The sequence below is a fragment of the Gopherus flavomarginatus genome, chromosome 5 (genome assembly GCF_025201925.1).
Source record: "Gopherus flavomarginatus isolate rGopFla2 chromosome 5, rGopFla2.mat.asm, whole genome shotgun sequence".
Taxonomy (NCBI): Eukaryota; Metazoa; Chordata; order Testudines; family Testudinidae; genus Gopherus; species Gopherus flavomarginatus.
Window position 1 is genome coordinate 147,107,087 of NC_066621.1, and position 13,567 is coordinate 147,120,653.

A 13,567-nucleotide genomic window follows, 5' to 3' on the forward strand; every position below is an offset into this window, starting at 1 on the left:
CTGATGATGGAAGAGGTAAACAGAGATAATTTTATTTCTAGTCGTATTCTGAAATTTAAGGCATTGATACAGCTTGAAAGACTATTGAAGGGTCATGGCTTTGCTGGCTGCAAAGAAACAAGGGCGGGGAGACACACCAAAGAAAGGGCTGAACATAAAGAAGTCCATACTGATAAATCTAGAGGCATCCCTTCAGGACAAACTAAACTCAAAGGCCTGATCCCTCTCACTGAGAAATCCATGGAAGGGGACCAAAAAGGCAAGAAAACTTCCTGTACCTTCATTGTCTCCTCAAGGGTCAAGAAGATGGAGTTTTGATGGGGAGAGGCCTCCTAATCCTGGGAATCTGTTAGATACTAGGAGAGCCAACTATAAGGATTATTCCTGACACCGCACAGCTTCACTAGCTCCCACCTTTCCCCTGGCAGCATACTTCCAAAGAACCATGCTGCCATTGGCCGAGTCCCTTTGAGACAGTAGAAATAGCAGTTGCTGTGGAGGGAGGATTCCCTGAATGTGAAAACAAAGCTGACAGCTGTTTTAACATGTACATCTGGAGGCTGAGCAGGGGGACGTGGACAACAGACAAATCCCTACTCCTCTCACCCCACACGGAAGCTGCACTCCCCATCCCCACCCCCAGTTAGACAAGGCAGAGTGCCTCTTTATGCAAAGGGAGGTGCTTTTGGTCTACACTGATTCAGTTAGGGATAGCTGATTTTTCATTGTGAAATGGGTTAATCTTTGCAAAGAACTTAAATATATGAGGGCAGAAAATACTTGTGCCACTCTCCTACACTCCTTTGCACTTAAATCCTGAGAACCAAAAGACAGAGGATTTGGAAAGTGACAGGCATTTTTAAATACCTGAAAGCATGTTTTCCAGTTGTGAAAGCTGTTCCTTGAATTAACCTATTAAACAGAAATGAAATTCTTGGCAGAACAGGTCAAGATCTCTCGCAGAGAAGTCCATTGCAGAAGATGGAATAAGTAGTTTGATAATATCCAACATACAACAGCTTGGGCCTCTAGCATGACTAAACTGAGTTTTATTAAAAGTGACACACAGAGAAGGTTATGAACTGTTATGAGGATGAAATAAGACTCAAATTTCCTTTGACCACACAGCCTTGTACTAGGTCCCAGAGTCACCTGAACCTTCACTATGTATCCCCTCTTTGTCTTATAGCATTTATTTAGTGGTCCAGTCAAATGGAAAAGGAAATTTAAAAATCTGTTCATAGCTACATAACATCCTCTAAAGCCTGTATGAATAAATAATCTTTAGACCTTGGAATTAACGTGTTCGCTTCTGTCTGGAATTAATTCCAGGATTTTTACAGCCATTTAAATTAAGTAGTTTCCATTACTAGCAATTTTAGTAAAGGCAGGCCAATCATAAAATCAGTCATTTGGTCTACTTCTAGGTCCATTTTGCAATGAGTCCAGGTACTCTGCTAATAATTGCTTGTTCTTTATAGACAAACACTGGAACACTGTTTGTCTAAGTTATTATAAATGAGTGTCTGCGTCCTCTTTCCTAACCTTTTTATTTTGTTTTCAGCACATTTCCTGCTTTCGCCCAGGAGAAAGAATCCAGTTTAAACCTGAGCATTCCACAGTAGTCAGTCAGTCAGTTTTTTCTAACTCTACCTTTTAAACCTACCTTCTTTAGGACTCTACTCTTAATATTTCTGTGACTACTCCTACTTTATTCATATGCTGGTTGCTAATTGGGATTTACATGTTTATAACTATGTAATTGATTATTTTTATTTCAAGACAGTTATTTCATTAGGAAATGTACTAAGAAGGGCAAAAAAGAACTATATAGCTAGACTACACAGCAGATGACAAAACTGATTAGTGTGAAAAACAGACCACACTATGAAGGAGAATGTATACTCAGCACAAAATCTCGAATTAACCAAAACCGGAGGAAAACTACCATTAAGCTAGCATATACAACATTCTGTGATTCAGTAAATAGAAGCCACTAAAACAACTACATTCAAAGGCCAATCTTTTATGCTTGCATTCATCATGTCATGCGTAGGAATTGTAGGGTAAAGAACATGTGATGTGACAAAGCGTACCTACTGTAGCACTTGGGCATAACAAGATCTCATAAACCTTGCCTTAAATTTCCTCTGTCAGCCTCTCTCACAAATATAATTTTACCTAAATAGAAATTTGTGTTTGTAAACATCTCAAAGCACACATATCCCACTATGAAATTTCTTACCTCCAATATTCTGAATAATTATCGTACTTCCCACAATAACCTGTAAAACAATTGATTTCTTTAGAAAGGATAAGGAAAACTAAAAACAAAACTTCAGTCTTTAATAGTCAAATTGCATACTGATGATCTTAAACCAAATGTAGAATTGATAATTAGTACTGAAAGGAAGGGTGTTTTCTGTTTAATGACTAGTTCATAAAATATGGAAACAAATGTAATAGAACAGCAAAAATCTTCACCAGAATACTGTATTTTCATTTTGAGATTACAGAACAAAAGAAGTTATAAATGAAGTCTGCTCTGTAGACTGCTCATTTCTGTATCATTCAGAGGGCATATGAGTGTATTCGAATAATTTTCTTAGAACTTCACTGCATCTGTCATTCGGCTCTGAAGAGACAATCAGATAGTTCATGCAAATCTCTTCTGTGTGTAAGCCTCATCAGAGACCATGAATATTTTTTAAACCTCATTTTCTCTTTAGAATATTAAAAATTTACTCTTAGATCAGGGATTTTTTTAAATTTAAATTTGATTGTTTGTAGGACCAGTGCTGGGAAAGAAGTTTATCCATCCAGAAAGCACTGAATTGATCCAAAGTATATCTAACCTTTATAGTCATGAAAGAAGACCTTAAAATTTGTAGCCAATGGGGCTAGCCTGCCGGCTTGCTATGTTATATAATCTGTTTGTTTTTATTGGTTTGATTGATTATATTTTGATTTATATTGCACTAGATATTATTTCATTATATTTGGCGGTAATGCAAGGAATCTACAGGACTGTATCCTGTATGATCAGCTAGAGCAAGTTAGCATAAGTGTTTGTAACCTTTGATATAGATAAATTACCTACCAGTTATCCTTCTGACTTTGGGGAACTGAATGGAGAACTAAGTTCTGGAACACATCGGTAACCACAAGGTATAACGCAAGAACATGGAAGTAACAGTTCAGGCCAAAGGTAATGGTTTTGAGAATGAGATAATCGATATTACTATGTATGAATGTTATTAATATGTAAGAATATATTAGTCTGTAGATTAAGGGCACTCTAAGATTTGTCTGGATGAGAAAATAAGATTTGGGCATGGAAGGTTGGGCACTGATATGAAAATTCAGGACAGTGCCAGGACCCTATAAGAGGGCAAACCCCAAGGTTGAGGAATCCTTCTCTTAGTTATCTTTCTTTAAATTTTCTTTTGTTAAACTATCAGCTTCACTTCTGCAATATAGCTTAGCTACTCAACTCTCGAATCTAATCTCTACCATTTTGGGACTGAGGAACCTGGACCAACAAACTCACTGGACATGCCAGAGACGAGGGTGGTGCTCTGTGTAGCACTACCAAAGAGTGAGTATGCTGGTTTATATAGCGTTTGTAAAAGGGATGTTACCACGAGGAACTACAGAACTGTACCTTTTTTTGTGGCTCTGTGGTTTGTAAATTTGATTACTCTTGTTTATTTTAATAAAGATCTTAAAATTTTGACCTTGTCCACAGTGTGAATGTCCTTGCTGCACACCTCAAGAGTCCGGACAAAGTACTGAACTCTCTACATTCTCTAATTCTGTAGCCTGATTTTGGGATAAGAATCTAAGTATCTTCTGGTCAGATCATTGGCAAGCCTATAATAAATCAGCCCTATAAAATCAGGTTAACAAATTATGTTTCTGTGATTACTATCTTGCTGTCTTTCTAGTTCAATTCCAGCATATAACCATGGACCAAAGTAGTAGGTACTTATTTTGTGGGCACAAAGATAGTAAATAAATAATCAGCATTTGAATATTACAGTGTTGAGTGCAATGGAAAAAGCTAAGAAAGAGGAATAAAGAGAAGAAAGAGGTGACTGAAAACCTGGATCAACTTCTATGTACATTTCAAAGTTCAGATTCCAATCTTTCAGGTAGTTTATAGAATTAATTTCTAGTTGTAATGTGTTACAAAATAGTAATTATTAAAATCATGCCAGAATTGAAGCTGAGAAAAAAGCAAGATAAGTATGACATGTTTTTAAGAAGTATGAGACCTTGTCATTTGCCAAGACTGGAAAGAAATGCCTAACACTACCAGACAGCTAAAATTACCAGCTTTTCAACAGTAGAAACCACGCATTTTTGGTTCTGATTGCTTGTGGTTAACACATTTAGAATGGATATGATAAAAACAGATTTAATATTTTGTTAAATATTGAGATTTATTACCAGTTGAGGTAACTTGATCTAATCTTAGCTTCGGTCAATAAATCTGAGATCAGAATCTGGCCAGTGAAGCAGAAAAAAAAGACTTCTGCCTTGTGCTTTTTTTGTCTTCAGGAAGTTGTTTAAAAAGGCAACCTTTTATTAACTTTGTTCTGGCAGTTCACACACAACCTGAAGTACTCCTCAAGTACTCCTTGTTCTTTTTGCTGACACAGACTAACACAGCTACCACTCTGAAACACAGATCATCATAATAATAATAATAATAATAATGGAGAATGGGTAATGTTTAATATGCTTCTCTCTCAAAAAGGAGATCCACTACCAGTATTTTTCATTTTGTGACAGGGTATTCACCCCACACAAGGCAGAGTGGGTCACAGTAGGTCAATTAACCTTATGTGCTGCACCTAGAGGAGAGCCAGAGCTCAATAAAGCCTAATGGAAGAAGTAGCTCAGCTAGGAATGAGCAGATTGGGCCTGTCTAAAGGAATGAAGCTAAGAACAGAACAGGGCTGCTTCAGAGGAAGTAGTTGGCAGTCACTTCCTAAGGGAAGGGAGGTTTCTTTAACGCTACAGTCTTGACAAGTCAAAGGGAGGAAGAAGTCTACAGTCACTCCCTGGGAGGAGAGTATTTGGGCTGGGGGACTAAAAAGGGGATGTAGGAAAGAGCCCAGGGAAACAGCGACAGGGTCTGTGAGCAAGAAGACTGTAGTTGCTAGACACATGGTCCCTGGGCTGGAACCTGGTGGACCCAAGTTTCCCTGTCAGCAGCTGGGAAAGTTACACAAGACCTGGCCTTGAACTGGAAGACTGCCTGGAACAGCATGTGGACAGTAGATCCTGTGGAATGCTAATATCTTGGAAGAGGAGGACTACAGTGAGCTGGCTGGAGGGCTGAGTCACAAAGAGGGAGTACTGCAAAACCAGGAGAGTGAGGGGGAGATGTGGTAGAAGCAACTGTCAGACAGGGAGCCTCAGACTTGAAAGGAGCTAATATCTAGTTGTCACCATAAAGAGGTGTCCCAACAGTGAGTGAACCCCGTTACACTTGCACATGCTACATCTAACACTGGACAAATCCGGTTAAGAAAAATGCTTGCAGCAGACCATCTGTTAATCAACATGGAAGCCACATCAATTTATTCTTAACCCCTAGAAGCCTTTATAAGGACGTCTGAGAATAAGAATTGTTCATCTGAAGTGATTGCTAAATTTATAGCACTCCTTAAACTTTGTCTGATTTACTTATAGTATTCACCTTCCATGTAGCATCTAAGGTACATCTTCACAGCAAACAAACACCCACCACAGAGTCTCAGAGCCTGGGTCAACTTACTTGAGCTCATGCTGAGGAGCTAAAAATGGCAGTATAGATAGGGCCCTACCAAATTCATGGCTGTGAAAAATGTGTCACAGAACATGAAATAAGCCCCTCCCTGTAAAATCTGATCTCCTCCTTGCTACTGGGGGCTCCTAGGTGCAAGTCCCGGGTGGGCTTGTCCTTCCCCTGCACAGCTGGTCTCGCTCTCAAGGGGAGACCAGACCCACCTTCGAATCCCTCCGCCGCTGCAGGAAGCTCCAGCCCCAGAGGTTCCTGCAGCTGGAGGAGGCTTGTGGGGTTGGGTCTGACATCCTCCTGCTCCTGGAAGCGCCCCAGCTAGGGGGCTCCTAGCTATAAGTCCCTGCTGGGCTGGGGAGGAACAAGATTTGTCCTTCCCTTGCATGACGGGGGAGTGGGGAGGGGGAAAATCAGACCCCCAAGGTTACAACGCCAGATTTCAGATGCAAATAGATGAAAATGACATTTACCAATTTTAAAATCCTCTGGCCATGAAATTGATCAAAATGGACCATGAATTTGGTAGGGCCCTAAGTAAAGATGTTTGGGCTCAGGTTCTGAAACCCAAAGAGGATCTTGGAACCTGGGCTCTAGCCCAAGCCTGAAGATCTACACTACTATTTTTAGCCCTGCATAGCAGGACCTGCATGCTTGAGTCAGCTGACCTTGGCTCCGAGACTCACTGCTGCAAAGGGGTTTGCTGTATAGACATCCCCTAAGCTCTCTAAGAGTTGAAGCACCATGATGACTCATTCAGAGACATCTGTAAACAGATTATGTGGTAATATTGTGCAGAATCTGAATATGGATTGGAAAATAACAACATTTTCCTTCAAGATGTCTTTGTGTGTAAACAGAATATGCCACCATAAATTAAAGCTACTTATTTCAGGGCTGACTAAACTTTTGGCCTGCACAGTCTAGAAATTGAAGGTGCCACAAGGACTCCTCATTGTTTTGGGGGAGCAATAAGAATTTATTTACAAAAAATGTTAGGGTTTTGCTAATTATACTACATAGCTATTTCTTAAACAGGAACGATGGAACTATAGTCAACAAAATATTTATCAGAACTAAAGTACAGAATAAAAGAGACATGGGTACTGTAAACAGAAGTTACCTTCCCAGGTGATCCAAATGCAAAGAGACCAAGATCTTCATAAGAAGTGACAGCTGTTAAAAGAAAAACTAAGTATTTCCAACTTCATATTTACGTTAGTTACGAATAGTTGACTGTGGTTTATTTATTTACTTTTTTACACTGACAAAACTAAAGCAGTGTTTTATGATTCTCATTTATAATATAGCTTTAGGATATAAACACTTTCGTCAACATACATAATGATCCGTATGCGCAGTAGAAATTTATATTACAGAAGTTTTACATTAAACATGATTACAAATATATGGATACCACATCACCTTCTCTTTAAGAATTCTTGTAGATTATACCATGGGTTAAACCATTCTGAACAATATTTTTAAACAAATTTTATTATTTCATTTTCATAAAGAATAAAAGGGGCAGCTTTATATTATAGTGGACAAATCTTTCAAGAAATGTAAGCCTCAGCGCTCAGTTCTGCAGGGTTTTGAGCACCCCCAACTCCTACTCATTTCAGGGAGTGCTGAAGGTGCACTATACTTTGCAGGGTTAACCCCTAAGCACAATCACTACAGATCCTTACATACAGTGTAAGCTGCACTGAGGCCCACCTTCAAAAGTAATCCCCTGACCTATGCAACCATATTAAAGTAATCCAAGATTTCCAATGTATGTGCTGGTAATTTAAAAAGGGATCATTCCGAATGGAAGAATTAATCTCAAAATGTTGATCGGTCCACATTTTGTTTCTAGAAAATCAAGAAGTATCAAAAAGATGTAAATTATTCTCAAAAATGCTACCCTCTTTCTTCTAGTCTATATTAATGCAGGACATGGCTGAGATTCAAACTGCTGTAAGTATTTTAGAAGGTAAATCAGTCTTAAACACGTTTTTATTTTTATAACTCTTATACTCTTTCCTCTCAGCCCCCTTGCGATGTGCTTTACCATCTCTTCCCATGTCACAAGTTATTTTGGCCCCAGCCCTGCAAGCTGACCTGCCAGGAAAACCCCCGGAGCTGAGTCCCATGGAAGTCAATGGAATATCACATGGGAGAAAGCATCAGCCTGCGTCAATCAAGTTGCAGGATTGGGGCCTGTGGTGGGGCAGCTGCCCACCCCAGTAAACAGGGGTTAAAAGCAGCCTTGGAGAGGGCTGCAACTGGAAAAGCTGGGCTGATTAAGAAAGCAGCCACAGCTGTGGCCAGCTTAATCAGGGCCCAGCTGGCCCTTACAAGAGGGCTGTGGGCCAGCAGAAGGACAGAGTCTCTCTCTAGCTGTAGAGAGAGACGGGCCTGACTACTTGGGAGCTGAACAGGGTATCTAAGTGGAGGAGGATTGGGGAGTTACAGCCTGTAAACCCCCAGGCTGCAGGTCTTGTTAAAGGCTGAAAAGTTACTGGGGTTGCAATGGAGCAGCCCAAGGGTAGGCAGAGGCAGCAGGTCCAAACTCTCCTGGCCGATGATGAATGGCAATTACACTGCAGTCCATCCCAGTGAGTGGGGGCTAGATGGTGACTGGCAGTATCCAAAGACTGAGGTGAGGTGGAGATAGGGGGTTCCCTGAGGAGGGGAGACCCTGAGAGACTGCAGGGGCAAATCCCAGAGAGAAGGTGCACTGGGGTCTGGGAGGGACATTGGGGGCCTCCGGTGAGCCGGATAGCAGCCTGCAGAGGCACTCCAAGGCTGCAAAAAAGCTAATTCCCAGGACAACAGCAGGCAGGGCCATGCTGGTGAGTTGTCACCCTGCCACAGGGCCTCAGACTAAACTCAAGACAGAGACACTGTTATTTGTCTGTAAAGTTACACACAGTAATAAATTACTGTAGCACACATAAATAACAGAGAACTTAATCATCTTGTAGGCCTTTTGCAAGCTCAGTGTTTCACATTCCTCTCTAGTACCATCATCAATATGTTGTACAAAAACAAAATGGGCCAGAATCTGCTCTGTTACACCAGTGTAAACCTGGAGTAACTGCATTTATGCTAGAAATTCAGTTCTGTGAATAGTGTGGCATTTATTCTCAATTTTTTAAAAGTACAACAATTTGATTTTAAAAAGCAAAAACTCTACCAGTTTAAAGACAAGATAGTTCAGCAAAAATATGACTTCTGAAACATACTTCAACACAAGGGAAATCCAGTTGTATCCCGAGGTGAAATTGACAATTACGATACCAGCAACACTGATGACTGCATACTTCACATGCAAAAATGTAGCAGCAGCAGCTCACAATAACCTCATCAATAACATTAACCCTCTACTCCTGCAAAATAATTCCAGCTATTAGTTCAATCCTGCTATAACTGAAGACTGAACAAACCTCAACACACAGCCTGGGAGTAAACAGCAATGTTTACCTGCTAAGCCATTTTATCGCTACTAGTAATTAGATTCGGTCACTGTTACAAATCCAGAGTATTTGTGTCATTAAAAAATTAGAAGCACGTCTCCAAAAGACATTATGACTAAAATGTGTGTGCTTAATATATCTATCTCCCTTTAAAATGGAATTAATATAGAAGCTTCCTCTGCAGGTAGCTGCATGCCATTTCTTTTTACACTCATTTTTCATGACGACTTAGTATCACCACAATGAACAGTTTATAAACATTATCAAGGTACTTTTCATACCATAAAAGTATATCCCCGACTCATTCTCTAGAATTAACCACCGCAATTCCTTCCTTCCCAACCCCAGTCTCCCATTAGTCCATAATTGCAGGTTTGTTCACAGATGCTGGTCTGATGCATTTTTTTTTAAAGAATATATAATGATCTGTTTTGAAGAGTACCCCACATATAAAGAACAATGTACATTTCACTGAGATAGAGACATAGTAGGTCAAGCTTGTGGCCTTTCAGCCCTAACAGGTTTCCACTAAGAGACCAGCAATGTTCTGTAACCTGGAATTATCCGATTGTTTTTACAGGAATCACTGACCAAAACTATATTAAATATAACCTGACTGCAACCATATAAAAATCAATGAAAGTCTGCAAGTTTAAATTCAGGAATTTCAATACATTTTTTATTCAATGAAGTACTGAGGCATATTTCTGGTCCTAGCTTAGCCTGGCAATGAGTTAATTGGTAGTAATTATTAATTGGAAAGGTATTCTTCTAAAGCATGTGAAATAATTCATCTAATCACTTTACTGACATTGACTCCTTAATACTTGTTTGTATTAAAAACAAAAAGAAAATGCTTCCCAGAAGAGCAATATTTCCTATGGATAATGACTTAAGGACCTAGAATATAAAGATGGTTTAAAGCCTCAAATTTCACCAAGTGGAAAATTCCTTTAATGTAAAATAGTTTTTCTTCCATTTCTCCCCTTTTCCCTGCCCCTGTAATTTCCTTTGCACTGGGTTGTCAATGAAGATGATAAATAAAATGAACATGATATCACCACCATTTAGGATGTATATGATAACAGTGCTTTTCATCCATAGTTTTGAATACTCAAAAGTTTGTTATCCTCATTTTACAGATGGGAAAACGGATTAAATATCTTGCCCATAGTCAGAAAGCATGTCTGTCACATAACTGGGACTAGAACTCATGTCTCCTGACTTCCAGTCCAGTGCCTTATCCAATGCATGGATATCTCCTATGAGAAATGATAAATACTGTACATTAAAAGATTGGGTAGTGGGGGCCATATAAGATCCTACAATAGACAGATTAAGAGTTTTCAAACCTTTGAACTATCAGGTAATAATTCCTTTCTAATCTTGGAACCCTAACTGGCTGGAGAGAAAAAGGTAGCCACAAACTAGTCCAAAAGCACCAAGCAGCTATGGCCATCTTTCACTAAAGTATCCCTAGCCGTTACTGAATTTATTTATTTTTTTAAAGTGTGCGTAAAGGAGATCACTCAACTGATGAAGACAGGAACAGCAGTCTCCGAGCAGAATCAGGAAATAGTCAGCTGACTGACCAAAGCTAGCTATGGAAAACAAAAGCAATAAAGCTTTTTTTTCTTTCTTTCTCCTACCATGAAAACCATTCGTAAAGTGAGGAAAACAGAGAGGGTGGTAATGACAAGATGGATGATGGAGACAGAGACCAGGTTATACTAGAAAATCTCCATGTAGTAGAATTAAGGAACTGGCATTTTAAGGTTTCAATAACAGTTTAACAAAAGCATAAGTTAAATCATTAGGAGGCAGCTGAATAGCTATTGTAGAGAGTTAAGACTCCAAAGCAAATATTCATGAACTATGATAAGTTAATACTAAGGGTCTAGAATCAGAAGACACACCAGAATCAAGTAGTGTCAGATGATCTCTGAGAACAGGTATACAAAGAGCAAGAGGATAGATAACAGTCAAATAAGATTACTAAGCCTGATAAGGTATCCATTGAGGTGAACACGTGTCCACATTTAGAGCTTGCTGCTGCTCTTATGAGTTCAACGAAAGCAGCAGTGTGTGTGTGTGTGTGTGTGTGTGTAGACTGAATCCAGAAGGTGTTAAAACCGTCCTTACTAAGCTCTCTCAGATATTTGCCTTTTTTCGTGCATCTTTGCAGAATATCGGGGAACTCAGAAATCATACCTACTGCAAAACAAAATTTCAGTCAAAGTTTCAGAAGTATGACAATGTTTCAAAAATCACACTTACGGATGACTTTTAACAAAATAATGACAAATCTTAATTTTCAAAATATTACATCAACAGTGAGATACACAGTATCATATTTATATACCATTAATTCAAATAATTTTACAGGGTCATCTTTGTAGATGAGACAAACTATAGACTATTGCTCTATATATTCTCTTCACTTACCAGTCTGAATACACATACTAAGCAGCAGAAATACTGAGTAAGCAGCAAGGCTGGCAACAATCAGCAGCAAGATGCTAAAATATAAAATACTGTAGTTTAAGGCATTTCTTAAAGTAAAAAACATTCTCTTTTTAAAACTGGTTTATGATTGCACAAGAAAGAAGTTATGAGACAGGACTTCCTCATTTTATGGCTCACATCTGCTGACCAAAGTTCATATGGTCACTGACTTATCTGCTGTTTGCTGTGTTCCACTGCACTTCACATTTTTATGTGCTAGACTATAAGTCATCACAGATTTATGGAGGACAAGAGCACTGCATGTGAACCATCTCATAACCACAATTGGAACATAACCACCAGGAATTGCAACTCTACCACATGCGTTTCTGTATATATATTAAAGTGAACTTAGTCCTTACAGAAGGAGTCAGACTAAATGCAATGGTAGTTAGTCCTCTATTTATTCACAGAATAGGTACTGCATACAGAGTAGAAATACAAGCTTCCCCACATTGCTCAGCAGAAGTGCATCAGCCCTATCCTGGACAGCCCAATTCTAAAACTAAATGGGATAATGATTTTGTGATATAAACATCTATCCATAGGAACTGGGTTGAGTACCAAATTGCCACCAATTTAATGGTAATTTAATGAGACTTCAGGTCAGTACCCCCACAGGCCAGATTTGAATGAATAACCTAGAAGTGAAAGGGGTCCATAGCCTTAAATGCCAAAAATACAAGCCACCCAGTCCGTATGCAATGTAATATTTTTCCATACAAAAATTTCAGCTCAGATCTTGCTCCCCACTTAAAAAAAAGTTATGTACAGTACTTCAGGAACATGTAAAGGTCATTTTAGAAAGGATATGTATGTGAAACTAAAAATTTACCTAAATCCAATGACCCCTGTGTTGGCCATGGCATAAGATAAACCAAGTATTCCACTTCCCATGATTGCATTCATTAAATTAAATACTGAGAAACCAAAGGAAACACCTGAAGATGCATGATTCAGAGCACTCTGTAAATAGGATAAACAAATACAATTAGTATGAGGGTTTTGTGTTTTTGTTTGTTTGTTTTGGAGAGACCAAAGAAATTTCAGCCACATAACTTCTCTCTCTCTCCATTAGCAGACCCTTAAAAAACTCTAGAACCCAGACTTAAAAAATAAATAGTACAGCGTAGTAATGATCCCCAAACACAGTAGTTTTCTACTGCAAACTAGAGTGGTTTATATTCAAATGTGGTTAGCTTTGTTTGTTAAAGATGACTTTGATAGCCATTGAAGTTGGGGAGAAGGAGGAGAAAGATAAGGAAATGGCAGCACTTGGGAGAGCTGAATGCTTCCAAGCCTTAGTTAAATAAATGATCAGACATCTCAGAATAACTGTTCTCCTCACTTTAAAGACTTGTACTACGCTGTGTGCCTGCATCAATGCTCATTTCTTCTTGCTCCACTCTGTAGGGCCAAATCTCCCGGCTATCAGCCCCACTTTGTATCCTTGTCATCTTTCTGCCACCTTCTAGGTATTATTTTATTAGTTCACACTGTCCTTTGAGCGTAAGAGTCTTTTTTTCATGTGCTAAACTCCTTCTCCTCTCCTTAAAATATCTCCTCAAAATACACTTCATAGAATCACAGAACTGGAAGTTGACCTCGAGAGGTCATCTAGTCCAGTCCCGTGCACTCAAGGCAGGACTAAGTATTATCTAGACAATCCCTGACAGGTGTTTGTCCAACATGCTCTTAAAAATCCCTAATGATGGAGATTCCACAACCTCCCTAGGCAATTTATTCCAGTTCTTAACTACTCTGACAGTTAGGAAGTTTTTCCTAATGTCCAACCTAAACCGCCCTTGCT

The 13,567-nt window shown here is 39.2% G+C and overlaps 1 protein-coding gene and 1 long non-coding RNA gene across 5 annotated transcripts in view; both read right to left on the reverse strand.

Annotated features, from left to right (window-relative positions):
* Window positions 1-13,567, reverse strand: part of LOC127051001 (uncharacterized) — a 427,926-nt gene that overhangs the window by 49,881 nt on the left and 364,478 nt on the right. The gene's annotated exons all lie outside the window — the stretch shown is intronic.
* The window catches only part of SLC38A6 (solute carrier family 38 member 6), a 65,058-nt gene that overhangs the window by 48,676 nt on the left and 2,815 nt on the right, over window positions 1-13,567 (reverse strand). For 3 of the 4 annotated variants that reach the window (XM_050952659.1, XM_050952662.1, XM_050952663.1), the window contains exons 2-5: window positions 12,593-12,723; window positions 11,698-11,771; window positions 6,912-6,964; window positions 2,246-2,285 (exon numbers count right to left, since the gene is read on the reverse strand). In XM_050952659.1, coding sequence (XP_050808616.1) covers window positions 2,246-2,285; window positions 6,912-6,964; window positions 11,698-11,771; window positions 12,593-12,723 — 298 coding nt within the window. The remainder of the gene's footprint in view (window positions 1-2,245; window positions 2,286-6,911; window positions 6,965-11,697; window positions 11,772-12,592; window positions 12,724-13,567) is intronic. The other variant, XM_050952660.1, reaches the window with a different exon arrangement.